This window comes from Muscardinus avellanarius (genome assembly GCF_963383645.1).
Source record: "Muscardinus avellanarius genome assembly, chromosome: 5".
NCBI lineage: Eukaryota > Metazoa > Chordata > Mammalia > Rodentia > Gliridae > Muscardinus > Muscardinus avellanarius.
Window position 1 is genome coordinate 121325718 of NC_137790.1, and position 27945 is coordinate 121353662.

Here is a 27945-nt window from a genome sequence, read left to right on the forward strand (position 1 = left end):
AGCAGTGATTAAAGAAGTCACATGTAGCCGGGCATGGTGGCACATGCTTGTAATCCCTGCGCTTGGGAGGTGGAGACAGGAGGATCACGGAGGTTCAAAGCCAGCCTCCACTGGCTTAAGAGACCCTGTTTCCAAATTTAAAAATATATAAAAAATAGGTGTCTGGGAGTGTAGCCCAGAGGTAGAAGGGTTTCCAGGAATCACAGTACAAAAAAAAAAAAAAAAGAAGTCATGTGGACCTTTCTTGCTCATTGTTCATCTTGGCTTCTCCCTGCTATGTGCCCCCAAAGTCAGAAGGGGAGTTGCAAGATCAAATGCTTGCCCTGCGCCAGATTTTGTTACTGTTTTGGTCCCATTTCTCCCTTGTATAGCCCTATTCTTCCCTTTGGGAATGCAAATGATTACTGTTTGCCATTGCATATTGGATGCATATGACTTGCTTTTTACTTTGATCTTCATTTTCTTTTGCAGGGTCTCAGAAGAGTTCACTTCGTGTCTCAGGGGAGACTGGACTTTGAGACTTTTGAGTGATGCTGGAACTGTTAAGACTCTGGGAACTCTCGGAGATGAACTAAATGTGTTTTTCATCATGAGGTGACCAGGATGTCTATGGGGTGAAGTGTAATGGCTTGGAATTGGGGTATCCTCCAGCCTTCACGGAAACAGGGTGGCAATGTTGGAAGTGGGGCTTGGTTGTAATCTCAGCAGTAGATAAAATCCATTACAATCGATATATCTGGGTGGTGGCCCAGTTTGGAAGGGTGTGAATGGAAAAGGTGAGTCTCTGGGGATGCAGCCTTGGGGATTACATGTGGTTCCTCCTCCCCTGAGATCTCTCTTGCTTCTGACCTCTATAATGTGAGGAGCAAAGCCTTGAGCTCCCCCTCTCTCCACTACATAACATTGACATTATTATTTGTATTACCTCCTTATTCCTTTACCACATTTTGAACACCATTCAGAGCTGCAAAGGATCACACACTGCTGTACCCCACCCGCAGGGGTTCCCCGCAGCGCCACGGGGCAGGCACTCAGGATGCTGCTCACCTGCTGCTTGCGGCCTTGCCATCCTCCAGCTGTCGGGAAAGGAGCTTGGCGATGGTGGTAAAACTGTTGCTGGAGCGGAAGACATCCCTGCTCTGCGGGCCCAGGATGGAGGCGAAGGCCTCGGTGAGGCTCCGGATCTCGAGCAGGAGGACGTGGTGAAAGGAGTGCTCCGTGTTGGCCAGCTGCTTCACCAGGAACACCAGGCAGCTCCTGGCCCTCTCCTGCCAAGCACCAGGAAGAGAAGCAGTGCACAAAATAACACAGGTCTCCTGAACCACAGGGGAAGTTTCTACAGAAAGCTGTCCGCAGGGGCGCGGTAAAGCAAAACAACAGATGTAATTCGGAGCTCCTCTGGATCAGCTCCTCTGAGATTTTACATTTTTCTTCTGGTTTCCAGAAAAAATACTCAAAGCCTTACTTTCCTTCAAGGTATCATCCCTGTCTTGTCTCCTCCCTGAATCTATCCTCAGGGCCCCCACTCTCTGGATTTTTGCTGCATTATAGACTCTTTAATGAACAAATCTTGTTCAGTGCTTGATTGCATTGACTTAGTCACACCTTTATTTAAATGAACAGGGCCGGGCATGGCGGTGCACACTTGTAATCCCAGCACGTGGGAGGCTGAGACAGGAGGATTGCACATGTTGGAAGCCAGCCTCAGCTGCTTAGTGAGGCTCTCAGCAACTTAGTGAGACCCTGTTTCCAAGTAAAATATAAAATAGGTCTGGGAGTGTAGCCAAGGGGTAGAAAGCCCCTGGGTTCCATCTCCAGGACCACACACACACACACACACACACACACACACACACAACAGGTATTGTGTGTTTGCAATATGCTTGTACTGGACTCTAGCTGACAAAGATGCATGAGGGCAGTCCTTGCCTTTGGGGACTCTCAACTCCCCTTTTAAATTTACAATTCTATAATGACTTCAGTACCAGTCAAGTCTCTTAAGGAGCCTACTTCTCTTCCATCCATCACCACCCTGACACAGAAGTGAGCCTGGAGATTCTATACCCAGAAGTCTCCAACAGAACCTGGCAATTCTATACCCAGTGAGTGTATGTCTCAATTCACAGATTTAAGCAAACTTTATGTGCCAAAATGTGACCTTATAAATGAAGTATGCAGTTATAAAGGAATTCTGTGCTTTGTAAGAAATACCTATTGTGAAACAAATTTAAGTAATGAAAATTTCTAGTCTTTCATACTTGATTTTCAAAGACTTCTTGTGCAATTGCATGGTATGAAGCTCTGGGGAAAGTGAGATTCATCTCTCCATCAATATTTATATATTTTTTGAGCCTCATTAGGACACAATAGTCTATGGCGTGGAACAGAGATTTGTGCTTCCCTGAGCTGGGCAGCCAACTGAAGGGGACATCTGTTCAATAAAGGATAATGGTATTAGGTAACTAAGAAATAAAGATTGTTGGAATAAATTCTTGACAGCCCGTTTCATACTTGGGCTCATACGGTTGTCAGGGTGCAGAATGACCCTTCAATGCTCCCAACTCTAATTGTTTTCTTGCAACATTAACACACCATTTCTTGCAAGGGTTCCATGCATGACTTCATGGTATGCAATGCATCATAGAGACATTTTCTATTTTCCATTTAAAGCCAAAAGCTGGATATGGGGAGCTCTACCACACACCAGGCATTTTCTAGAGATTGTGAACTCAGGCCTGAAGAACAAGGATGAAAATCTCTATGGTAATATAAAGCAGACAGACTATAAACAAAATACCTACATGAAATATATAGTGTGTTGGATGGAGACATATGTCTTAAAGAAAAATGGACCAGGAGGGAGACTTTGAGGGGAGACAGTGTTAAATACTATGATTAGGTACATCTCAGAGAAGAGGACATTTGAGCCCCATGAGGTTTTAAAATTGAAACCCCATTCTCAGTGACCTTAGAAAACAATTTAGTAAAATTCCTCCTGCCAATACAGGAAGATCAGAAGATAAATAAACGGAGATACCTGAGATGTGACACTTTATTTACTCTTTGTCCCACTGAGAATGTAGGTTCGAGTTTCAGAATCGGATTCTTCTTAAGTATTTTTAAAATCCATTCACAGAAATTCCATTTGCTCATCCAGGAAGCACCCCCACAATTTCTCTAGGAATCTTTCTCAGTGTAAGACCCGGCCAGCCCTGCTTTGGAAGCATGTCTTCCTGAGGTGAGGGTGGCTGTGGATTTGCTGAAATCAACACAATGCTGAACCATCTCTGGCAGCCAAGCTGAGCTGAAGGGGAAATTAATCACACCGCAGGAACAAGAAAAATGATAACTGCTCTGGAGCTTACATGTGAAACCCAGCCAACCTCACATCGTCTGTTCTGAAGCCTTGGAGCGCATCCATGTACCTCACAGGGGTACCAGATGTGAGTTTGGATAAAGTGTAATGTTAGGGCAACAGGGGGTGTGGGCTCCAAGACATTTTGTCTCTGGGGGACAATGACTGTGTTTCTTTTTTCTGCCACGCCTCCATCGGTTGGGCTAGCAGCACCTGTATGCCTTACGCATGGGCGGCACCCTATCCCCAGTGACATAATTCATTATTTATTATTAAAAGAATAACAGCTGACCAACAGAGAGCAGTTAGTCCAAGTGCCAAGCCTATTCAACATGCTTTTTAGAAATTTCCCCTGTAATCCACCTAATAATCCCATAAAGTAAGTCCTCTGATTGCTGTCATTTTACCCAAAGAAACTGAGGCACGGAGAGAAGACTAACTTGCCCAAGGTCACATATGCCTTCCCTGCCTCGGAAGCTGTCCCCTGGCTGGCTATGACAATAGCTCCTCCCTCAAATACTGGTGGCGGCACATGCGTGTAATCCCAGTATTTGAGAGGCTGAGACAGGAGGATCAAGTTTCAAAGACAGCCTCAGCAACTTGGCAAGGCCCTGTTTCAAAATAAAAAGGGGTGAGAGCAGAGATAGGAGATAGAATGCCCCTGGGTTCCAACCCCAGTACCCAAACAAGACAAAACATACCTGTGTCTCCACGCACCATCGTTCCACGCCTTGGTTCTCTATCTCACTCATCACCATAGTTGTATGTTGTATATAACACACACACATGCATATATATGGATGCAGTACACACACCGTTGTTTCTCATTTTCATGGCAGCTGTGTTGTATAAAGTCATCACAAGCACACCGAGTCTGAGATCACGAAGCATCGCTTCTGGGGAAACACGAGGTGGGGTGCCAGAGACCCTCCAGCCACTACATTTTTGTCAAGTGGTCAGCACACGACCTTATTTTATATGCATTTCTGTTTGGATTTCTCTCGTTTAACATGTATTGGTGGTTAGTTAAACTTGAGCACATGGCAGTGTAACAGATGCCAGAAGGAAGGGATCTAGCGTTGAGTTTCTCTCTAGGGCCCCCACAGACCTCTTGTACTCAGGAGAGCAAAGAACACTTGAGCATTACACTGGGGCACTTTAAGTGGTGAAGTCGCCAGGAAAGAAAGTACAAAGGTGGGGAAAATGTGGCGTTAGGGCCATGAAAAGAACAGACTCCTTAGAGCGTGAGTAGTGGACCAGCAGGCAGAGCATCTCCCTGTTTGGCTTTGGCTGGGAAAATGTTTGGCCACGCCGTGCACGTCTGTGAATGACCATGAGGACATTGATGCCTTCACTTACTCACTGAAACGTCCTTATTACTTGTGTACCGTTGCTGAGATGATAGATAAGATAGAAAGATGGATAGATAATAGATGAGGTTGAATAGGTAGGTAGACCAATTGATTGATGGATCTCAAGGAAAACAAAATTCCACACTATGAAAACATGGCTCTCTAAGCTGACATTAAAATAATACCTGGAGAAATGTATGTTGAGCCTTACTGACATCGGATAAAAAAATGTCTCCTGCATATTTTCCATATGGTCCCTTTCTTCGTTCTTAATGCTTTTATAATAACTGGACGCATCTTTCATCAGAAAATTACTAAATATTCAAATTCATGGCTAAGCGTACAAACCAGGTCAGTAGCATCACCTGCTTCACAGGGTGATCCTGAGGATTCAACTCATGGGCACACCGAGATGCTAAAGAACATTAGCTATCATAATCCTAAATGCACACATATTTGAGTTACTAAAAAAAAAAAAAAAAAAAAAAAAAAGCTAGAGCAAGCTGTCTCAGAAGCAATAGAGTCCCTTTATTTTTTCCAGTTAATTCATTTTGTGAATTGATAATCCTGGTAATGCCCCCCCAAAAAAAAACAACTCATCATGGGCAAGTGTGAACCAGGGTCTTGGTAACCTGCAAAAAGGTTTTCCTGGAAGTGAAATATACTCAATAATGTACTAAGGAAGCCAGGCTCCCTTTTTAAAATATACTTTTCTTTGTGCGCTTTAGTCTTACATCATGCACACCGCACTTGGGGGGCTTTCCCCTATTCCCTCCCCACTCCTGCTTCCTCATACAGGACATTGAGAATAGTCTTCACACACACACACACACACACACACACACACACACACACACTATATATATATATATATATAATGAAGGAAATACTTCCACTTACTATATATATATATATATATATATATATATATATATATCATGGCCAATATATATATAATTAATTCTCTCTCCATGCCACCAACTTCCTCTGGATCACCAACCTCCCTCACGCCACTGGAGTTTCTCCTCCATTATATAAAATCCCTCTTGTATACCAGTTACCACATAGGAGGGAAAACATATGATCCTTCATTTTTTTGTGACTGGTTGATCTCACTTAATATAAGTTTCTCCGGGCCCATCCATTTTTTTTGCTGATGATATAATTTTGTTCTTCTTTATTGCTGAGTAGAATTTCATTGTGTGCATAGCAAATAATTTTGTAATCTATTCATCTGTTGATGGACACGGAGGTTGATTCCATAATTTGGCTATTATGAATTGTGTAGCTATAAGCATAAATATGTATGTGTCGCTATACTATTCTGATTTTAGTTCCTTTTTAACCTCCCTTTTTACCATGCTAATGATCAAGTCAAAACACTACACAGCCTTGTTTTCTTGTGACCCGAGTTCAATTTTAGACCATTAACTCTATATGTCTAGATATTTTTCTCGGAGCAATCATTCACTAGTCTTAGTTTCTTTTTTTGTTTCTGAAATACAAAAAAATTCATTATAATATTTTCAATTCTGCAAAATTTTCTTTCATTAAAGTAGGCAAGCCAGTGAGGGTCAAGCTGTCCAGTGACCTATGAATTCCATGATAATTATGCAATTAGTAAATTTCATCCTTTAAATATGATACTACACAGATAAGGATATACTCTTTCTACCTTAAAATATCAGCATAAATTATGCAAAATGTTTGCAAAGAAAGTAATCATCAAATGTTAGCTTGTTATATCCAAGAGGTTAAGCCAGATGTGATAGCACATACATTTACAATGATCACGTGTCTCACTGTAGTATTGACTTATTTTTACTATTTGAAGTATAAACTTATCATTTAAGGAACTAACTTGTCTTAAAATTTTGTTCAGTAATGAAATTCTCAGGACTAAAAGAATCTGAATTTGGGCTGGGTGTGGTGGTGAGCACTTGTAATTCTAGTTTAGGGGAGGCTGAGACAGGAGAATTGCAGGCTCCAGGCCAGCCTCAGCAATGCAATGAGGTCCTTTGCAACTTAGTGAGCCCTTGTTTCAAAATAAAAAATAAAATAGGAGGCATGTGTCAGAGTTAGAATACTGTTGGGCTCCACTCCAACACCATATATGCAACAACAATGAAAACAACAAAACAAAGGCACTCAAAAGCTAAGAAGTGATACTTTTTTTAAAACAAAATATTGAGAGGGTAACTCTCTGATATCCTTTTTTTTTTTTTTTTTTTTTTGTGGAACCAAAGAGAGACTACATGACTGAAAATCTTATTAGCGCCTTTCTTACGTAGGTGACTCCTGAATTGTTAACTTTTTTATAATAGCATTCCAAAAAGTCACAATATTCCGTTTCTTTTACGCTTTGCTCATCCCTCGATTTTTCTATATGGCATCTTAAGGCAATTGAGTATATTTTTCTGCCCATTGATAAATAAAAACTACATTAGCGTTCCTAAATGATCATTTAGTCAAATGTAAAAAGAGAACATTTCTGCACTTTTTTATTTGTGATTCTGTTTACATGACTCCAGGAACAGTTTCTGCGGGCACAGTGGAGAGTAATAAATCATGCCTAGGGAAAACTGCTGTCTGAGCAAAACAATTTAAAAAAATAAGTCCCAGCAATAAAAGCTAAGAAACAGCTGATGAAAACAGATGTATCCTGTGTTTTGTATGAACCTCAAATTTTGTAACGTGGCAAAAATTAAAGATGAATTGGACTCAGTCCAATTCTGTGCATTTGGCACAGGATGCGAAGGCATGCCCCACCCTTGTAGAAGAAAGCTAAATTTCGCATTTATAAAGCACGTATGGCTTAGTCTTGGGTAAGCATGAAACTTACTGTCTTCCTCCAATAGATGTTTGAATGAAATTGATTCAGGATGTAAAACTGCAATCAGAAAGCAGGAGGGGTAGCTTAGTTTTATGTCCATGCTATCTGAAACAATGCTGTAACTGAATAAACATGTCTTCATTTTGATTGATTTTTTTATATTTAATATTCTGATTTAATTTAATATTCTGATTAAATAAATCAAACATTACAAGCAATAATAAACAAATAGCTGATACTAATATAAAAACAGACATAAGGACCAATGGAACATAAGAAGTAACCTAGAAATAAACCCATTTATCTACAGCCAGCTAATTTTCAACAAAACAGCCAGAATATACATTGGAGAGAGGAGAAATTCTCTTCAAAGAATGGTGCTAGGAAAATGAAACACATATTCATATCATAAACCAGCTCAAAACTCAATTAAAAATTTCAATGTAACAAACAAAACCATGGTTAGGCACAATTATGATACAATTAGTTAAAACCAGGGAGTTGATTGATTATTTTAAAGGGCAAAAAACTGGACGTGATCTACCGTCATATATATTTTTTTCTAATTAAAAATTATTTTTCCCCAAATAGCATCCGGTGTGGCTATGTTTATGTTTAAAATCCCAGGGCCCTTCTAGTTGTGCCGAGAGTTTATTTTCCAGCATCTTTTCATTGCGGTGACCCCCACATTCTTAGAGATGTTAAGACTTGGAGAAGTCTGTCTAATTTGAGCTTCAAAAATAGTGTTGTTTTTCAGATTGATACAAGATTTAGAGGTTCTATAGTTCAGATTTGCCATCTACAAACTGGGAGCTTGGGAACGGAGCCTCTTATAGGTAACTCTTTTGTGTAGGCTCAAGGGACTGGGAATGAATTACGCCAAGCCAGAGTTGCTTCTCCCACCACTCTCTGTCCCTTCATGTAAATGACCTCTCATTGATTATCCTGAACAATGGCTCCACTATTTCCTTTGCTCCCATTAAACAAGCTTTTGAAAGACCATCTGGGACCTTAGCATTGAAAAATCTAGAGAACTTGAAGCAGTAGCCCATCTTTAATTACCCAATATGTGTTTAGTAAATGTGGTGTAACCACAGAGTGAGAGAGAAAAGTAACCATAGACCTCTGCTGTAATCATGGGAAGCACTGTGAGGAAAGATGCTTTTGTGGGTGCAAAAAGAGAAAAGAAAGAGACCAGGAAATAGAGAAGGAAAGGAGAGAGAATGCGAGAACATGCGAGAACAGAAGAAAAAAGGAATAAAGCAGAGGAGAAAAGAAGGAAGAAAGGCAGGCAGGCAAAGAAAGGATAGATGTATCTGAAACTTTTGCCAGGAAAAATAAGTGCCTGCATTTTGCTCATTAGAAAAAGGAACAGTATGGTAAGATTGAACTCTCTTGAATTATGCATCAGTTATAATTGGATTTCCCATAATTTACTCATTACATGACACAGTTTACTCACTACACAATTAGGTGCAAGATACTTACCTTTACTTAGCACCCACTTCTTTTCAAAAGAAAAAGCCAGAATGTGTTAATCATGGTGGTTGAGCTAAAACTACTAAAATGTGAATTAGAAAGTTTTGGGTATTGTTTATTACTTATGGGGAGAAATAATGTGGAAACACACATATTGCAAAGTGTAAACCTGGTATATTACCCACAAATCTCTACCACTCTCCCTTTTTTAGTTTCTAGATACCACCCTGTTTTTGTTTTTGTTTCTGTTTTTGTCTTATAGAAACTGTTTTTCTTGTGAACTATCTTAACTGCTTTTTGGAAGTAAGCAGCGATGAATAAATGAATGAATGAATGAATGAATATAATGAATGGATATAATGAATGGAATAGAAAGAAGGAAAGAAGGAAGAAAGGAAGAAAGGAGGGAGGAAGGGAGATTGCAGCCAATAGGGTGGAGTTGTGAGTTGTGATGGTGACTAGGGTACCTGTGAAAGAAAAGTTTGAAACATTTCTTTCCCAAAGAAAACAAACATTTTCCCAGTTGCTTTTCATTCACTTTTGAGTTCACATTTATGCGAACCATAGATAGAGCAAAAGGGTTTAGGACTTTTAAAAGGGGTTCTATAAGGTCTGCAATGGACATATTTAACCTGGCCACTTCGGGACAAAGCAGAGGAGTCACCTGCCATATCTGCTGAAAGGGATACTGAACCCGTGTTGACATTTCGTTGCTGTTGTAGCAGTATGAAGACTTGGAACCTTTAAGAGATAAGATGGTTAGTCTGTGGGGCCCCTGAGCTCACGATGGATTAGTGCTCTGGTCTCAAGAAAGGGTGTCTATAAGAGGATAAGTTTGGACCCATTCGTCTTTCCTTCACCCTCTGGGATGCAATGCAACAAGAAAATCCTTGCCAGATACAGGTCATTTGGGCTTGGATTTCCCAGCCTCCAGAACCCTGAGCCAATAATTTCTGTTCATTATAAATTTCCCATCTCTGAGCCAGGTGTGGTGGTGCATGCTTGAAATTCCAGTAATTGGGAGGCTGAGACAAGGAGGATCGCAGATTGAAGGTCAGTCTCAGCTATTTAGTGAGGCCTTCTCCAACTTAGTGAGAGCCTGTTTCAAAATAAAGAGTAAAAAAATAGGGCTGAGGGTGTAGCTTGGAGGTAGAATGCCCCAGCAGGGGTCAAGGAAGGAGGTCCAGAGAGAGAAGGAGTTTAGTCTAATCAGGGACTTCCCAAATAAGCCATACCTAATAAGTAAAGATTTCAACCACGTGACATAGTAGGGAAAGTTCGTCTGCTACTCTTGTGGGTAAATCGCCAGTTATTTAAAACTCTCTGGGATCCCTATAACACTGAAACATACCAAGATCACTTTCAGGTACTCATCTACAGCTGGAAACATTGATATTCTCTCATTTTCAATTTATGAATCTTAAATTACAATTATTATTACCTCATTTCCTTTAGATTTGTTATTTTTATCAGTTTTTTTCTTTCTCACTATTGAGGATTGAGCCTAGGACTTCACATATGCTGAGCAAGGCTCTATCACCGAGCTATATCTCCAGCCCTATTTTAATTTTATTTTGAGACAGGGTGTCACTAAGTTGCCTATGCTGGTCTCAAACTTGTGAACCTCCTGCCTCAGCCTCCTGAGTACATGGGATCACAAGTGTAGGTCACTGTGCCCAGATTTATTTATTTATTTATTTATTTATTTATTTATTTATTTATTGGTGGTACTGGGGTTCCTGGAAGCCCTTCTACCTCTGGGCTACACTCCCAGACCCATTTTATTTTTGGAAACAGGGTCTCTTATGCCAGCGCGGCTGGCTTCGAACCTGCGCGATCCTCCTGTCTCCGCCTCCCAAGCGCGGGGATTACAAGCGTGCGCCACCACGCCCGGCTCAGATTTATTTATTTCTTGGGAAGAAATAAACCAAGGCCAAGATAACTTCTCAGTGTAATTTCTTATGTGCTCTCTGTGTGTATTCATGTGGATAACACTGGTCACTCAGTTTTGTTCCTGATAAGCTGTCAGATATCCCTTTTCTTATAACCAGTGCCAAGTTCCCAACTCACTCAAAAATAAATCCAGGCCTAACTTTTCTGATAAACAATGAAGAAGACCAAAATGCAAGCAACCCATCAGTCCAACACAAAGTAGGAATTGGCTTGGCAATCAGATTAGCTTTCAAGTGCTCTCTTCATATTGCTTCAGAGTACAACTGAAACATAGAATGTGTCATGGACATCCTCTCTGTTGGATCCTGCAGGGAGTTTGGGGAATGTTTCCAGATCCTGACCAAACTATTATAAACCAAGTTACTGGGTTTTTTTTTGTTTTGTTTTGTTTTTGTTTTTTGCTGTGGCACTGGGGATGGGACTCGGCCCTACTTTTTGTTATTTATTTTGAAACACGGTTTCACTGAGTTGCAAAGAGCCTCACCAAGTAGTAGCAGAGGCTGTCCACGAACCACAATCCTCCTGTCTCAGCCTCCCAAATGCTGGGATTACAAGTGTGCACCGCCACGCTCAGTTACCAAGTTACTTTGAAAAATCCCAAATCAATTCGAGTGTGGTGGCGCACACCTGTAATCCCAGTACTTGGGAGGTTAAGATAGGAGGATCATAGATTTGATGACTAAACTTAGTGATACCCCTGTTTTAAAACAACAACAAAAATATAAAATAAAATAAAAAGGGCTGGGGTAAAGCTTGGAGGTAGAATGCCCCTGAGTTCTATTCCTAGTAACACACACACACACACACACACACACACACACACACACACACACGTCAAGGCTCAAGCATTAAAGAAGCGTGTGCGCATCCCCTCTGCTGTCTGTCTGCAGTTGTTGATGGGGAACTCCCTCTCCTTCTCCTCCTCCTCCTTCTGCCGGAGGAGGATGGAGTAAGGAATTCTAAGGACGTTACTCAGGAAGTGCCAACAGGAAGGATCATTTCTAGGGTAACTATAAACCCATCCCCTCTCGGAGTACAGGGGTGGTATCTCATTTAGCTCTGCACTCTCCAGAGTGCCTGGCCCACAGCAGGAGTATAACTAATGTCCACAGTCTCTGTTATCAGTAATGCTTGATGTCCACTGTGCTACGACTTACCCTGACATTGCCAGAGGTGGTGGGTTTACAGCTTACTGATTACTTACACTGATGTGTCTGTAGACAAGCTCTGGGAGCATGGCTGCGTGTCTGTAAACATACGTGCATCACATGTGCATGTCCACCTGGGGCACATCCAGGATCCAGAGGGTGTTTTAGAGCAGACCTCGGGGCCTGGGCCTTGGGAGCACCACTGCTTACTCCTTCATGCACATACATGTCACATGGGAGCTTCTTGCACTGCAGATTCTGATCTGGTGACACCACCAGCTGTTGGGCCGAGGGCCACTCTTGGGGTAACTCATAGGGGAAGCAGGCCGACAGAGCCTGGCAACCGGAAGCAACAACTGAGGACTGGCATCCAATGTCTGTGGTTATCCTGACCCTCCTCTGATACGACCTGCTACGGCAGCGATGGTGCAAGACACTGAAAGAAGGAAAGCTCAGTCTTGGCTGGAGAGTACCTCCCTGTCCCTCAGAGCCCATTCCTGGCTTGGGCCAGTGCCAGGGACGCAGGAGGTGTAAGGCATGGCTGCTCATCAGAGCGCCCTCAGGGGGTTGGAACTATTCACAGGCTAAGTGAATGGGAAGCGCATGCAATCAGATACGAAGCTCGGTTACAGACGGACGTGCGCTCTGGGACGTGCTGAGCAGGCAGATCTCAATGGCCTGGGAGGTTACTGACATGCTCCGCCTTGGCTTGGGCTCCCCAGAAATGATGTAAGTGAAGGCTGTCGATTTGAAAACTGCAGGAAATCAGTGGAGTAGTAGGAATAGAAGAGTGAGGAGGAGAAGAGAAGCAGCTCCAGACACGCCCTAGGACACTGCTGGGGCAAGCTTGTCTCCTTTGAGAGCTGAGGGGCTCCCCTAATTGGTTGAAAGAGTTTGGGGGAAGGAATGGAGGTCTGGTTCTTCAGATCTGCATCCTCCCGTGCCTGTTCGCAGAATGGCTTGTGACGCTGGGAAGCCGTGAGGCAGGACATGCAGGTGTGGGCAGTTAGAAACGGCTGGCTCTTCTGAAATGATTTAGACTTAGGGACGTGGGCAGGGCCAAAACTGGCATCGTCCTAAAAGAGGAGCGGGCTTTGAGTGGGGATTAGCAACTCCTTCACCCTCTTCAACCTGATGGGCCAAAGCCCCATCATCCTTTCTCACTGACTCTTCCCAGGCTGGCTGCTAGGCAGGGACCCACCAAGGGCAGCCTCCGGCCCTCCTCGGCTGGGCCAGGTAACTTTCCTCACAGACACAGGGTAAGAAAGCGAGATGCTCGCCTTGGAAAGGGGGAAGATGGAGCCTGCAGGGACCAGGTTGCCCGCCTGGGGAGTCTGGGCAGACCCTTCTACATACCGTGGCTTCGTGGCGCACTGGCCAAGCTGCCCCAGCTCCAGGAGAACTGGGGCTCCTGTGCGGAGGGCTCAGTTGGATCCAAGTTCACCACACTGTTGAAAATGGCTACAACATAGAACTTTGGCGACTATGACTTACCGCTTGACATTTTCAACTATTTGTCCTTGTACTGGCTCTCGGGCCGCTCAGAAACTCTGAGGTCTATAGGGTTGATTTATCTGCACCAGGGAGGGAAACAAAATACTGTTCCCAGATCACGTAGGCAAAGCTGAGGGAGGAAGACAAAGCAGGAACTGTCTGCTAACCACCACTGAGATTCAGCACCTGGCCCTGCTCCATGGACCAGCCTCATCTTCCTCCCCTCCCTTCCATTAGTCATCCTGCATTCCCAGCACTTGAAACTCTCCTGAGTGTCCAGAAAACTCAAGGCCTTTTCCCAGCTCATTTGGATTGTAAATGATGTGCTTCCCTGCGGATCCCCTCCCTCCTCCTACGGTGACCCTGTTATCCTAACAAGTCAAGTTTACAACACTCTCCCGAATTCCCCTGAGCAGGGTTCGCTCCTGCTTTCTTGGTTCAGTTCAAAATTCAGGCATAGCAAGTACCAAATTAAATTCTAACTGTACCTCTCCCTCACCCTCTGGGTGAGCTCCTATAGCACGGGGCCATTCTTTTCTCTTCTCTGTATTCCCATCACCCGCATCAGGTTTCATGCCCAGAAAAAAATCAGCCCTTTATGATTGGGGGAGGGAGGTTAAAGAATTAGAGCACACTTATTTGAATGTATATTTTGAGTATACTTGAAGTTGCTTTTATTTTCTTTATATTTTGTTATAGATTTGTTGTTAATAGTATTAATGGTTGGCATAGAATCTTTTTACAATATAAAAAATAATGAGGTAGCCGGGCGTGGTGGCGCACACTTGTAATCCCCGCACTTGGGAGGCTGAGACAGGAGGATCGCATGGGTTCGAAGCCAGCCTCAGCTACTTAGTGAGGCTCTCAGCAACTCAGTGAGACCTTGTTTTCAAATAAAATATAAAATAGGTCTGGGAGTGTAGCCTGGAGGTAGAAGGCCTCTGGCTTCCATCCCCACTACCACCAAATAATAATAATAATAATAATAATAATAATAATAATAATAATGGTACTGTCATTTTAGAAAAAAGATACCTTCTCTCCTGGATGACAATTTCATAGTATTAAGTAGCAGGTGGTTGACACCAACCCAGCCTTGGGGAAATGTCAGTGAGCCTTCCTAAGTTCTAACTAAATTCACCGTCCTGGGGGGAATCATGGTTCCAGGCCACAGGTCCTCACCCTTGTCAATGGCTCTCTGGATTCTTTGGTTTTGATTTGCAAGTTAAAGGTGCAAATTGCCCATCCACAGGATGTTTTCCAGCAGTCAGGATGAAAACCGCAGTGTGGTCCTCAGTTGCCTCTGTCATTCTTTTCTTTTTCCTTCTGAAAATGTTTTTGTCAACCTGCCGGATGTCAAAGAAACGCGACCTGGGCAAAATGTGTGTCATTGCTTTATTTGAAAGAGGCCATGACTCTGAGCCGGGAGAGGATGTAATGAACACGTCCTGGTGCTTGGCCAGCATGTCCCAGCCAGCTGGAAAAGCAAGGCCGAGGGCACAGGATGTAACGCTCAGGCTGGCAGCGACTGTGCTTGGGGCCACGCCATTTGACCCCTCACAGGTGCAGGCTGGTGGTCTCTAGCGCAGGAAAACAAGTGGCCGTGCATCCTCTCACCGGCTGTGAGATCACCTGTAAGAGCACCGTAGCACACTGCATTGCTTTTCCCGCAGATACTCGTGGGCTTGGCGCGGGCTCAAGACATGGTGCCGGAGTGCTTGCTTTGTGCTGATATCTGCTTCCAGTAAGAACAGGTCCTCATAAGGATGCGGGATCATTTATTTGAGACTTAAATAGATGGGCAGGACACTCATTTCAGTCTGTTAGGTTCCAGTTTCAGCCTGTCTGCAAATAAAGGCAACAAGCGGGGCTTGGGCCATGCCAAGTCAAGTACTAAAGAGATGCTCACAGTTTGCTGGCACTGCTCACCCAGCTCCACTCTGAGTGCTCACGACAAGCTCGGGGGGTGAATAACATTGCTCTTTCTGTTTTATAGGTGAGGAAACTGAGTCAAGAGAGGTGAGGTGGCTTGCCTCCTTGGTTCTGAGTGGACCACCCACCATCACGGTCACTCAGGCCACCTTGGACTTGGGCCACTTTCCCCAGAGCCAGGGTCTCCTGGCATCACAGGGGGCCATTCCTCACCTGCTTTCTGGACGTTGAGCCCTGTCTGTCTCTTGGTCATCTTTCAGTTGTTAGAGATCAGGGACAAAACGCGAGGGCTCTGAGGTATGCCATCATCCCCATATTAATAATTTCCTCCTCTTCATCTTTTTAAAAATTATTTTTAATTAAAAAATTAACTATTTTGTTTTTTAATTAAATTAATTTTAAAATTAATTATTTTACTGATATAACATCAGTAGATATACCTGAAGCACAACATGATGTTTTGAGTCTTCTCTTCTGTCTTCAGTTTTAATTAATCCCTTAAAAGAATTAAACATTAACTTGATCAAATGAGAGGAGCCAACCTTCAGATCTTTCATTTTCGGTACTACTGAGTGCTCAGTCATCCTTTGGGCTCAAGTTAATTCAGATGGATGTGACAAGATTGGATTTCTTTCCTCTGAAAGCACAGAGACTCATGGAAGAAAACCAGACATGAATCCACAGATCACAATCTGGAAATCCTGACCCTTGAGGGGCACCCAAGCACCTTGTGAGCATAGACCGGAGTGGCTTGCTTGACCCACAGGAGGCAACGTTTGACCTGGGCTGGAAAAGACCAGCCAGATGAGGAGTTAATGACTCTCCAGGCAGAAGAGCAGGCTCTGAAGAGCGCCATGATATCAGAGGAAGCTGTGTGCGAGGAGGATGCAAAATCCCAAGTAGACAAAGCATAGGGGCTGTAGAAGACCAGGTAGCTCAGAGCCGACGCCAGAGGGGGAGGCTGAGCCAAGGAGTATCCTGTATCCTGTATGCGGTGGTGACCTAAGGAAGACCTCCAGCAGGAAGGGGATCACATTTCTATTTTTAGGAAGAAAATCAGTAACTCAATAGAGGATGCATCAGAGTGCGAAAGCACATTCCCCTCTTCCTGGCTCTCTCAGGTTGATCACGTTGCCACCGCTGCTGAAACTTGTCAAGTGCGTATTAGGTGCCAGACGTGTGGTTGATGCCAGGCACTGTGGTAAGAGTGTTATTTGAACTGTCTGGAGTTTGTTTGGAGATGGACCGTTAGGAGCTGTTAGGAAGCCATTTCTGATGTTGTCTGAGAAGATTCCACGGAAATCTTCTCACTTGAGAAATGCGTGTGTGTGTGTGTGTGTGTGTGTGTGTGTGTGTGTGTGTGTGACTAGGGATCGAACCTAAGGGCATTCTATCTCTGAATTACACCCCCAGCCCTTATTTATTTATTTATTTATTTATTTGTTTAATTTTGAAACAGGGTCTCCCTAGGTTACTGAGAATCTGTTAAACTGCTATCCTCCACACTGCAATCTTTCTTTCTCAGCCTCCCTAGCACTAAAATTACTAGTGTGCGCCACCATGTCTGGCTGGCATATAATCTATGCTGGGGCGCCCTAAGTGTTGATCTACAAATAACTATGTCAGAATTATCCTGGCAGATGTTCCCACAAATCCAGATTCCCCAGTCCCTTTCCTGGAGATTTTGATTCCATGGCTGTTGGATGGGGCTCATAACATTATTCAAAATCTCTCCATACAACCCTGATATCCAGATACACTCGACAGTTATTTGACCTATAGTTGTTCTTTGCTGAGTGTCGAGGGAGCGGGTGGTCAGAACCACTAGAAAATTTTGTTTTGGGGACAAAAGCAAACAAATTTGAATTCTGAAATAAATCACATTCCTTCCTCTGTATTTGTGGGTTCTGCATCTGTGTAATCAACCTACCGAGGCTTAAAAATTGGAAAAGAATTTCATCCGTGCTGAGCGTGTACATACTTTTCATCAATATTCTCCTAAACAATGCAGTATCACAACTATCTACCCAGAACTGACACTGCATTAGGTATTGGAAGTCTCTAGAGATGGTTTGAAGTATGTGGGGGGGATGTGAGAGGTTTTTATTTTTTTATTTTTTGCGGTACTAGGGATGGAACCCAGGGGCATTCTACCTCCAAGTAATAGTCCCAGTCCTATTTTTTATTCTTTATTTTGAAACAGGTTCTCACTAAGTTGCAGAGGGCCTCACTAAGTAGCTGAGGCTGGCTGTGAACCGCGATCCTCCTGTCTCAGTCTCCCAAATGCTGGGATTACAAGCGTGTTCCACCACGCTGGGCTTGTGTGAGGGTTTTATGCAAACACTAAACTATTTTACATAAGGGACTTGAGCATCTGTAATTTTGGAGTCTTGGAACTCTCTCCTGAGGATACCAAGAGAAGATTTATTCCTCAGGTTTCTGGGATCCCCGTTCTTCTCCTGTATCTACCGAGAGTCACGTTAAGTGTTGCCACCAGACCACACTTTCACACTTTCTCAGCTTGGCCCCAGTTCAGACAGACTTACAGTGCCACAGCTGCACGGGGCTAGATGGTGGGCACTTGGTGTTATTTTTTTTTCTTTCAGATTACTTTTTTTTTGTTGTTTTGTTTTGTTTTGTTTTTGACAGTACTGGGGATGGAAACCAGAGGCATTCTATCTCTGAGCTGCACCCCCAACCCTATTTGTTTTTATTCTTTTATTTTGAAACAGGGTCTCACTGAGTTGCAGAGGGCTTCACTAAGTAGCTGAGGCTGGCCGTGAACTGCGATCCTCCTGTCTCAACCTCCCAAATGCTGAGATTACAAGCGTGCATATGCGTGGCTAGTTACATTTTTTTTATGAGAACTTTAGTCACTGGCAATATGTATAACTAGACATTAACACATCACAAAAGTGTAGGTGACAAAAAGAACTACTATTAAAGTGCAGAAAGAGGAGGCTTTTTAATCTTTCCAGGGCCTCACACCTCAGAAGTTGAAGTTTTGGGTCCTGGTAAAGATCTGCAAGGCCAGCAGATTCCACCAGGCAGCTGTCACCTGAAGTTGGCCTAGAAACACAACAGCCTGTTCTCCTGGCAGCAAAAGTGACAGGCAGGGCAAACAGCAGAGGGCCGAGGGATCCCCAAGGCAGTGCATGGCGTGGCTCCACACTCAGCAGCCATTCCAACCAAGGAATCTCAAGACCTGGTGCCTCATGAGCACATGCATGGGTGACTTGCGAAGATCTCAGTGCCCCCTTCTGGGAGACGGGAGAAAGGCTCTCTACGAGGAGGAAGCCCAGGCATGGTGCCTCCCACAACCCTCAGCGGGGAAAATAAAACAGCTCCCAAGTTCTCGTTTTAAGATGAGATTGATCTGGGTGGAGCGGCACATGCCTGTAACCCCAGTACTTGGGAGGCTGAGCCAGGAGATTCGTAGGTTGGAGGGCAATATTAGCAATTTAGTGAGATCCTGTTTGAAAATAAAAAATAAATGGATATTAAGGGTATCTTGGAGGTTGAATGCCCCTGGGTTTAATTCCCAGAGCCAATAATAAGAATGATGATAAAAATAAAGATAAGCCAGGAGCAGTGGTGCACAGCTGGAATCCCAGTACTTGGGAGGCTGAGACAGGAGGATTGTAGGTTCAAGGGCAGTCTCAGCAAGTAGTGAGACTTTCATCAACCTAGTGAGATTCTGTTTCAAAAATAAAAAAAAAAAATAGGGCTGTGGGAGTAGCTCAGAGGTAGAATGTCCCTGGGTTCAATCCTCAGTACCAAAATAAATAAAATAGAGATAAGACGTGAAAAGTACATCTCGAGGTCACCAAAGATCCATCAACTGAATCACTACCTAGCCCAGTCGAAATCTGCTAAGTCAAATAATCTTTCTGTTTTTAAAATTTTTATCTTGCGCAGAATCAAGGTATTGAACTGAAGGAACAATAAAATCCCCCGTCAAAGTTCAACAATTTTATATTTATCTAATAGTTAATTATATGTTAGCAGACTAAATGAAAATCATCTACCAATTATGCATTCAAAAAACATGAAAACCCTAAGCCCCAATACAAAAGCATCAGAGAGACACGTGTTTGGCATGCACATTCGTGCATACCCCCTTCAGAGCCTGAATTTCTAGAAACTTTTCTTACTCGCTTAATCCCAACAAGCTCTGGTGGCATCCTGTTATCCCTGTACAAGATTCCATTATGCAAATATTTAGGCTAGAACTTTTAAACATCCACAAACATTTATTTCAGTCTCCCAAAGACAACATCCAGAGGGCTTAAAGATCCAGGGCCCAGGCACTTACTGATGTGTTAGCCACAGGCGGACCCCAATGGCCAGCCTCTGAGACCTAATTCTGTGCTGACAGATGGTCTCCTGGTTAAACAGAGCTGCAGCCAGAGAGGAAGGAAAACTCACCTATGGGCCACCACTGCGAACGAGTGATCCTGAGTCTGCATGGCGCTGCCTTCCTAACCCTCTTGCCTGCTTGGGTGACATTCTAGCAATGAAATCCTCACTTCCCGGACTGTCCACGAACCCTGCTACCTTGACCCAGAGGCCACTCTCTACGCAAAGATGTTTGAAGCAGAAATGGGCACTCTCAGAAGTCCCAGGACAAATTAGGAGGTCACAGAGTTCCTGTAGACTAAGTGTCGAAAGAATTCAAGGCAACAGAGAGTAAAGCCAAACTTACTTCATCCACACGCCCGACAGCGCCGTAGATCCGGGCCATTTGTCCAATGAGGTGGGGAGATCTCTCGCCCATCTCGTTCAGCATCGGAAGAAAACTGTTCACAGCCACTGGCTGGTAGCCTGCGGTCTCTATGAGGATGCTTAGGATGATATCATTGTGGGTTGAATCCTTCAAATGCCTGATTAGGAAAGGAATACATTTCTGAGCCACCTACAAAGTCATAGGAAAGAAGAACAAAGAAAAAAAAAAGATAAATCAATTAAATCAGACTCAATTTTTAAAGCAAACATTTTTGCTGTTAAATCTGAACTCAGAGCTGGGCATGATGGCTCATGACTATAATCCCAATACTTGGGAGGTAGAAACTAGCATCACAGGTTCGAGGCCAGCCTTAGCAACTCAGCATAACCCTGTTTCAAAAAACTAAAAAAATAAAATTTAAAAAGTCTGGGGATGTAACTCAGAGGTAGAATGCCCCTTGGTTCAGTTTCCAGTACAAAAAGAAAAATCTTGGGCCAGACATGGTGGCGCATGTAATTCCCATGCTTGGGAGGCAGAGACAGGAGGGTCGCAGAGGTTCGAAGCCAGCCGTGCTGGCTTAAGAGACCCTGTTTCCAAATTTTAAAAAATATAAAAATAGGTCTGGGAGTGTAGCCCAGAGGTAGAAGGGTTTCCAGGAACCCCAATACCACCAAAAAAGAAAAATCTTAACTCAGTATATCCTAGGATTTTTACTCTGATAAGAACATAAACAAGTCTTCAGATTTTGGAATCTAAAAGTTACAATAAAATTTTCAAGGATTTCATTTTCTTTTTCTTTTAATCTGTGTCCTGTTGTTGATGTTTATAAAATGCTTAGATGTTGCTATTCACAAATCAGCTTTCATGTGGAAGGGCCAATGTGACTCCATCTTGTATAAGACTCTATGCTGTTACTCTGGAATGTATGTATGTGCGGAACCCTGTTTAACCTTTGCACTTTTTTTTTTCTAAAATTTTAACCATTTAATCTATGCCTTCCCGAAATTGTAACTACCCCTTGAATGTAATCACCACTCTTCCTCCTCTCCTTGCTCTTGGATAAAGCGCAGGTGAGCTGCTTAGTACAAAGTTCGACCCCTCCCCTGGGAAAACCTAAAGAAGACAAACTGGTTTCCAGATTTGGACCTAAGAGGGGGCTAGCCAACCAAAAACTGGTACCTGTCTTAGTTAAGGAGGCTTAGCTAATAAGGAAAAGGTCAAATACAGTTAAGGGTTTTATGGATTTCCTCTGTAAAAAGGGGCCTGGCTGACTGGCAGGGCGCACAGCTCTAACAATTGGCTCGAGAGCTGCAGCCCCAGCTAGCTGGTAATTTTCCTTTTATGCTAAATCCTTCTACATTCTCTTAATAAAAATTGTAATAATCTATTGGTGTGTGGCTCTCTTCGTCCTCACATAGTCCCGGCCCAACACTGTGTTGTGTCCTAGTCAGGAATGCCATGTTTCCTCCCACAGCTGTAGGATGCAACTTAAATGACTTGATGGATGTACGTAAACATCCGTGTTGGCCTTACTCAAAGCCTTCGAACTGGGAAAACACTGATTAGACGTGTTGAATAATAAAAATAAGAAACAGGAAAGGCCTCATGTATTTTTCTCAATTTTCTGTTTGGGCCACAAAAGATGTACTATAACAAAATTATTAAAATTATTTCCAGCCGGTCATAGTAGTTCATGCTTGTAATATCAGCATTTGGGAGGCTGAGACAGGAAGATCGCAGTTTACAGACAGCCTCAGCTACCACATAGTGAGGCCATTTACAACTCAGTGAGACCCTGTTTCAAAATAAAGAGTAAAAATAGGGCTGGAGGTGTAGCTTGGAGGTAGAATGCTCCTGGGTTCCATCCCCAGTAAAAAAAAAAAAAAAAAAAAAAAAAAAAAAAAAAAAAAAAAAAAAAAAAATTATTTCCACTGCCCTTTCTTTCTTGATTTTCAATTATTTTTTTTCAGTACCAGGGATGGAACCCCCGGGCATTCTACCTCTGATTGACATCCCAGCCCTATTTTTCTTTTTTATTCTTTATTTTGAAACAGGGTCTCACTGAGTTGCAAAGGACTTCAGTAAGTAGCTGAGGCTGTCCGCAAACTGTGACTTTCCTGCCTCAGCCTCCCAAATGCTGGGATTACAAGCTTGCACCACCACGCCCGGCTGATTTTCAGTGTTTTTATGACTATGAGGATGAAATAATTCTTACTAAAAAACCTAGCTTTTTGCAGAATAAAGTCACTATATTAATACAAAGACAACTGGCACAGTAACAACCTAATGAATTGTTTTGTTTGCTAAAGTAAAGAATTAGGTAGGAAAGCCTGTGGAAAATTGAACAATAAAAGAAAAAGGTATCTTCCCATTTATATTTCTGTTATGCCTATTTCTTTGGTTTGTCACTCATCTATTTTTTGATCAGGTAGATGGCAAAGGTCACTTTTAGTATTAAAACTGAGTCTGATACACAGCCTTCTGCCAAAAGCCCACTTCCTCCCTTCCTTCTGGTTCCAAGTGTATTCGTTCTCCAGAAACAATGCCACTATCCACCTGGCTCCCTGAGGCAGGAGTTAATGCTGAGTCTGTTTTTCCCTCACCAGCCATCACTAAGACCTGCTGGCTCCACCTGCCTAGAATCCCTCCCATCGCCCATCTGTCTTTCTATACCTCTGCTTTCACACATTTACAAGTATTCATGAGTGCTCCCTGTCAGGCAGGTGCTGGGGATGTAGTCTGAGGGGATTCCTGTCTTTATAAAATAAGAAACAATAATTATATCAGAAATGCACAATTATACATTTTAACCAATATCATGTAGGAAAATATAGGAGTCTTTGAAAGACTGTCAGAGCCCCACTTCAGGCTGGGAGTCAAAGGAGGTTTCTTGGAGGGGACGTCACCGGATCGCTGATCCTGTGTCCTGCCTGTGGACGATTTCCATGGTCTCCCCATGGGCCTCCCTGCCTTGGGGTGTACCACTTGGTTTCTTCTCCCCCTGTGGCCACGATGGTGTCACTTCTCTGCCTAAAGTCCTTTGATTGTTTGGCCTTGTTCACAGGATAAAACCTTAATGCAACTTTTCTAAGCTGATCCCAATCCCTCTTTTTATACTTTACTCCTCCCTGACCCTCCTCACCTTCCCCCATCCCCACCCCATGGTGCCATACTTCAACCATGCTGAAAAATTATATATTTTTTTGTTACTAGGGATTAAATCCAGGGGCATTCTACAGTCAAGCTACAACCCTCTCCCTATTTTATTTTATTTTATTTTATCTTGAAACTGGATCATGTTAAGTTCTTGAGTCTGGCCTGAAACCCGCTATTGTTATGCCAGTCCATTATCTGCCAATGATCACCAGGAGCCGAGTCCGATGCAAGAAGCAAGAGGTATTTTATTCAAGCTCGAGCTTGGACTCTCTACATGTACCAACGCAGTGGTCATGGAGGAGAGCCCTTTCTCCCCCAAGAACAAAGCTTTTATCCCCTAAGAAAGGCTGCACAACCCACCTTTGCATTGATTGGATATTTTAAAACATAAGTCTGCTGCCCCCCCCCCCGCCCCCACACTGGCTAACATTGGCTTAGCTTTTGCGCCTTGGGACGCTTATCTCAGGAATGTTCAGGATGAGTGGGGGTCTCTCAGGAATGTTCAGGATGAGTGGGGGTCTCTAACTCCAGGCAGACAGACCTTGCCTGGAATACCTGTGAATTCCAGACCCAGATATACGCTGCACCGATTGGCTTTTGCTAGGGGAAGATCAGATTAGCTCAGTTAGCAGCTTCTTTCCAGGGAATAGGGCAAAGGTTACAGGTGAACAGGAACTTAATTTTGGACAGAAACTTAGGCCTACTCTATTTAAAGCTTTAACCGGAGCCTGTGATGGTGTCTCTTTGGTCCTTCACTATCCTCCTGTCTCAGTCTCCCAAGTACTGGGATTATAGGCATGTCCTACCATGCCCCACTTTGTGCTGAATTTTTAAGAACCTTTTCTTGACCTGCTATGTTTCCTTTACATCTAGGATTTTACTTGTGATTTGTTCTGCCTGGAATGAGTTTGCCCCTACTTTGCCAGATCAACTCTTATTCATTCTTGAGGCCTTAGGGTAGTTGTCCTTTCCTTAGAAAGATTTCCTCAGCAGTTCCTCTCCTCCTGTCTTGGTCCAGAGCCCCTGATGAAGCTCCTGGGGTGCCTGGGCTCTGAGCCGGTCCTTTTCAGGCTTCCCTCTAATCGACAGTCTAGATGTCTTTTAGGCTGCATTGAGGGTTCCACAAGGTCAAGAAACATGGCTTTTTTTTTTTTTTTTGTATAGCATTCCATGCACAATACTTAGAAATGGCTTGGCCAAGTGAGTTAATAAATATTGAGGGGAAAAAAAATCAAAGGAAGGCAAGTCTAAATGACTTTATAGGGTGCCACTGAATAAGATATCACCCTATCCCAGAGAAGTTGAATAGTTGTACCTACCAACTAAGCATATATGCAGTCATGTGTTATGCATAACATTATAGGAACATTAAAAGACAGTTTTGAGATAATTCAGATTATCCTACATGGAGACTGAAGCTTTACCACATCCAGAGGACAGTACTGGTGTCTGGTAAATGGCAGGGATGAACAGACAGGGCTATAAATGCTTGCATTTGGGAGTGATCCTATTCCTGGGAGGCCCGTGAGAGGTCCCAGGCACATATGGTAGGAGTGTCAGCCAGCTGCTCCAGGCCAGGACAACAGACCTGACCTGAGGCTGTTAGAAATGGGAAATGCTCACACGTTTCCTTCCCCTTCCATTAAATTCCGTTTCCCACCCTTACCTTCACGTCCTGTTCCTGGACCGCCAAGGTCCCCATGACCTGTGCTTCTAGTCATCCAACTTCATTTTAAAATTTAAACTCCAGCATACATCTCAAACCTCACAAGAATGTGATGCATTTGTTGCCCCATAAAGAAAAACAAAAAGGAAGAGAGGAAAAGAGTGAGCAAGAGAACAAGAAAGGAAGGTACAGGGTAAACAGCTGCCTGGCCACAGTTGAATACATAGCAAGAGGGAGAAGAGAAGCCTTCGATATTGTAAACAAAGGAATAACACTTTTGCCAGTTAAGCAAAAGCTGATTACTCTGCTGTGAATCCTAATAAGACAAAGCTTATTGTGATGGTGATAGAAAAGATAGATGATTTATTGAAGTTTATCATATATGTTGAAGAAAAGCAGTGCTTTGGGCTTAGGAGAGATTATTCTTAGATTAGGAAGAATTTTATATTCCAAACACTGGGCATTTCCTTAGGCTGGTGTCTTCAGTGCCACCTCACTGAGAGCTGGCTTCATGAAACAGAGAAAGTCTCGTCTCAGCTGAGGAGGAGCATCCTTTGAGACAACACGGATGGGACAGAGAGCAAGCTGGCTGCCTCTAAACCCCATCCATGGACCACTGAGGGAGATTCCAAAGTGGCTTCCTTGCCTGAGTCTCTCCTGCTCATCATTCTCACTCCTACCAGAGCACTATGTCCTACAGTCCCAGCCGGATCCCATCAAGTCTCCCTTAGAGACCCCCAGACGCTGGCTGGCATCCAAGCCCACAGACTCCAGCATCTTCACTAACAGAAGTGTCTGTTCACACTGCTCAGTTACACTGCACCGGCCACCCACAGTGGCTGAATCAGAGAGAAGGCTCAGGCTTCCAGACTCCACCTTCCCTCCAGCCCAACCGAGTACACACAAGACCTGGGGCTAGAGTAAGAACGGAGGCACCCATACTTCACACCCAAATATTTAGCAGCTCTAAAAAATGTTCTATCTTCCTACCTGACCAATATGCCTTTGTGACAATCTGGGATGTTTGATGAATTTAGAATTTTGGGCCTCTGTAGAGAGAATGGAAGAAGTTATTCCTGGTCCCCATTCTTTGCCCTATCCCCTTTTCCCGCTCTTCCTTCTCTTATCTTAGTCCTGCCCACACATGTGAGTTCATCTAAGTCACCCCTCAGGGGTATGAGGTCACACTGTTGGCATGGCTTGTTCTGGGGTGAACAGACCCAGGAAGTGCACAAACCCTGGAAGTAGGTCTGTGGTGTCTGGGAGAATCCCAAGCCTCAGTTACCTGATGTGTGACTTAGCTTTTCATTGCTGGGACCAAAATACCTGATATGCACAGATTAAAGGAGGAAAGATTTATTTTGGCTCTGGGTTTCAGAGGTCAGTCCATGGTTACCTGGCTCCACTGCCTTGAGCCTGAGGCGAGGCAGAGCATCATGGCAGATTGATGAGGCAGAAAAAAGCCACTCAGCTCACAGCAACTTGGAAGCAGAGACTGAGACGGAACAAGAAAGTGGCTGCGCACAAGAAATGCCCATTCAGAACACATCCCCAGTGACCTACTTCCAATTCTAAAATTCTTCCCCACCTCTAAAATTTCTACTACCCCTCATAATTCCACTCTATTAGTATTAGTATTAGCATTAGTATTAGTATTATTGTAGTCCTGGGAATTGAAGTTAGGGACACTGTATCTCTGAGCTACACCCCCCAGCCCTTTTAATTTTTTTATCTTGGAATTTCACTAAGTAGTTGAGGGTCTTGCTATGTTGCTATGGATGCTCTTGAACCTACAATCCTCCTGTTTCAGTAATCCTCCAAGTACTGGAATTACAAGCATGCATCACTATTCCTGACTTGCATCAAATTATTTATTTATTTATTTATTTATTTATTTATTTATTTGGTGGTACTGGGGTTCCTGGAGGCCCTTCTACCTCCGGGCTACACTCCCAGACCTATTTTTATATTTTTATTTGGAAACAGGGTCTCCTAAGCCAGCGTGTGTGGCTGGCTTCGAACCTGCACGATCCTCCTGTCTCTGCCTCCCAAGCGCGGGGATTACAAGCGCGCGCCACCACGCCCGGCTGCATTAAATTATTTATCCATCAGTGGTTCATCCTCTGATGAGGTTATCTTCTTTATGGTTTGATCACTTCCCGTAAAGACCCATCTCTAGATTTTGCTCCATTGGGAGCAGGTCTTTAACACAGGAGCCTTTGAGGAACTCCAGATCCAGCCTTAACACCTGGGCGGTGTTTAGTAAGTGGGGAGTAGATGAGAATTGGGGGCATTCATAGAGGAGGGTCAGTCCTGAATCCTCTGAAGCCAGTGGTTAAGGCAGAGATCAGCCTGGACTTTTCTGGGTCTTGTACACAGTTAGACAGTTCCTTGTCTACACTTCTGCACCAGGCTGTTCAAAGGCTTAGCATTTGTCATTGAACTGAAATTTTGTGGGTACTTCTCCCCAAGCTATGGGTAACTCAAGGATAGGGTCATCAGAAAATTATGCCATTTCTTAATTAGTAGCAACTGACATTTAAATTTCTATGTAGAAAATAAAAGAGCCTGTCTCTGTGTGTGCATATACACATGAGCACTGCCTCTTAAGTTAGTCTTTAGGGCTAACTCTTAATGGGTACCATTAAGAGTTTATTGACCTCTAGAAACCTATGAAATGATTGCCACCCTTCTGTTGACTACTTATTGAAGAATATTACATTTTCTGAAAATCATGGTTCTGCTCCAAAGACTTTTTCAGAAAAGTCTACATATTATTCCATCACTTCATCTTCTTAGTGTTCTATAAATAAACACTAGGTGACCTTTTAGTAATGTTGGCCTGGTGATG

General features: G+C 43.4%; 1 protein-coding gene across 2 annotated transcripts in view; it reads right to left on the minus strand.

Moving 5' to 3' along the window:
* Positions 1–27945, minus strand: part of VEPH1 (ventricular zone expressed PH domain containing 1) — a gene marked incomplete at both ends in the record, with an annotated part of 173389 nt that overhangs the window by 94874 nt on the left and 50570 nt on the right. For both annotated transcript variants that reach the window (XM_080695762.1, XM_080695761.1), the window contains 2 exons: positions 1048–1268; positions 20252–20461. In XM_080695762.1, the coding sequence (XP_080551888.1) occupies positions 1048–1268; positions 20252–20461 (431 nt within the window). The remainder of the gene's footprint in view (positions 1–1047; positions 1269–20251; positions 20462–27945) is intronic.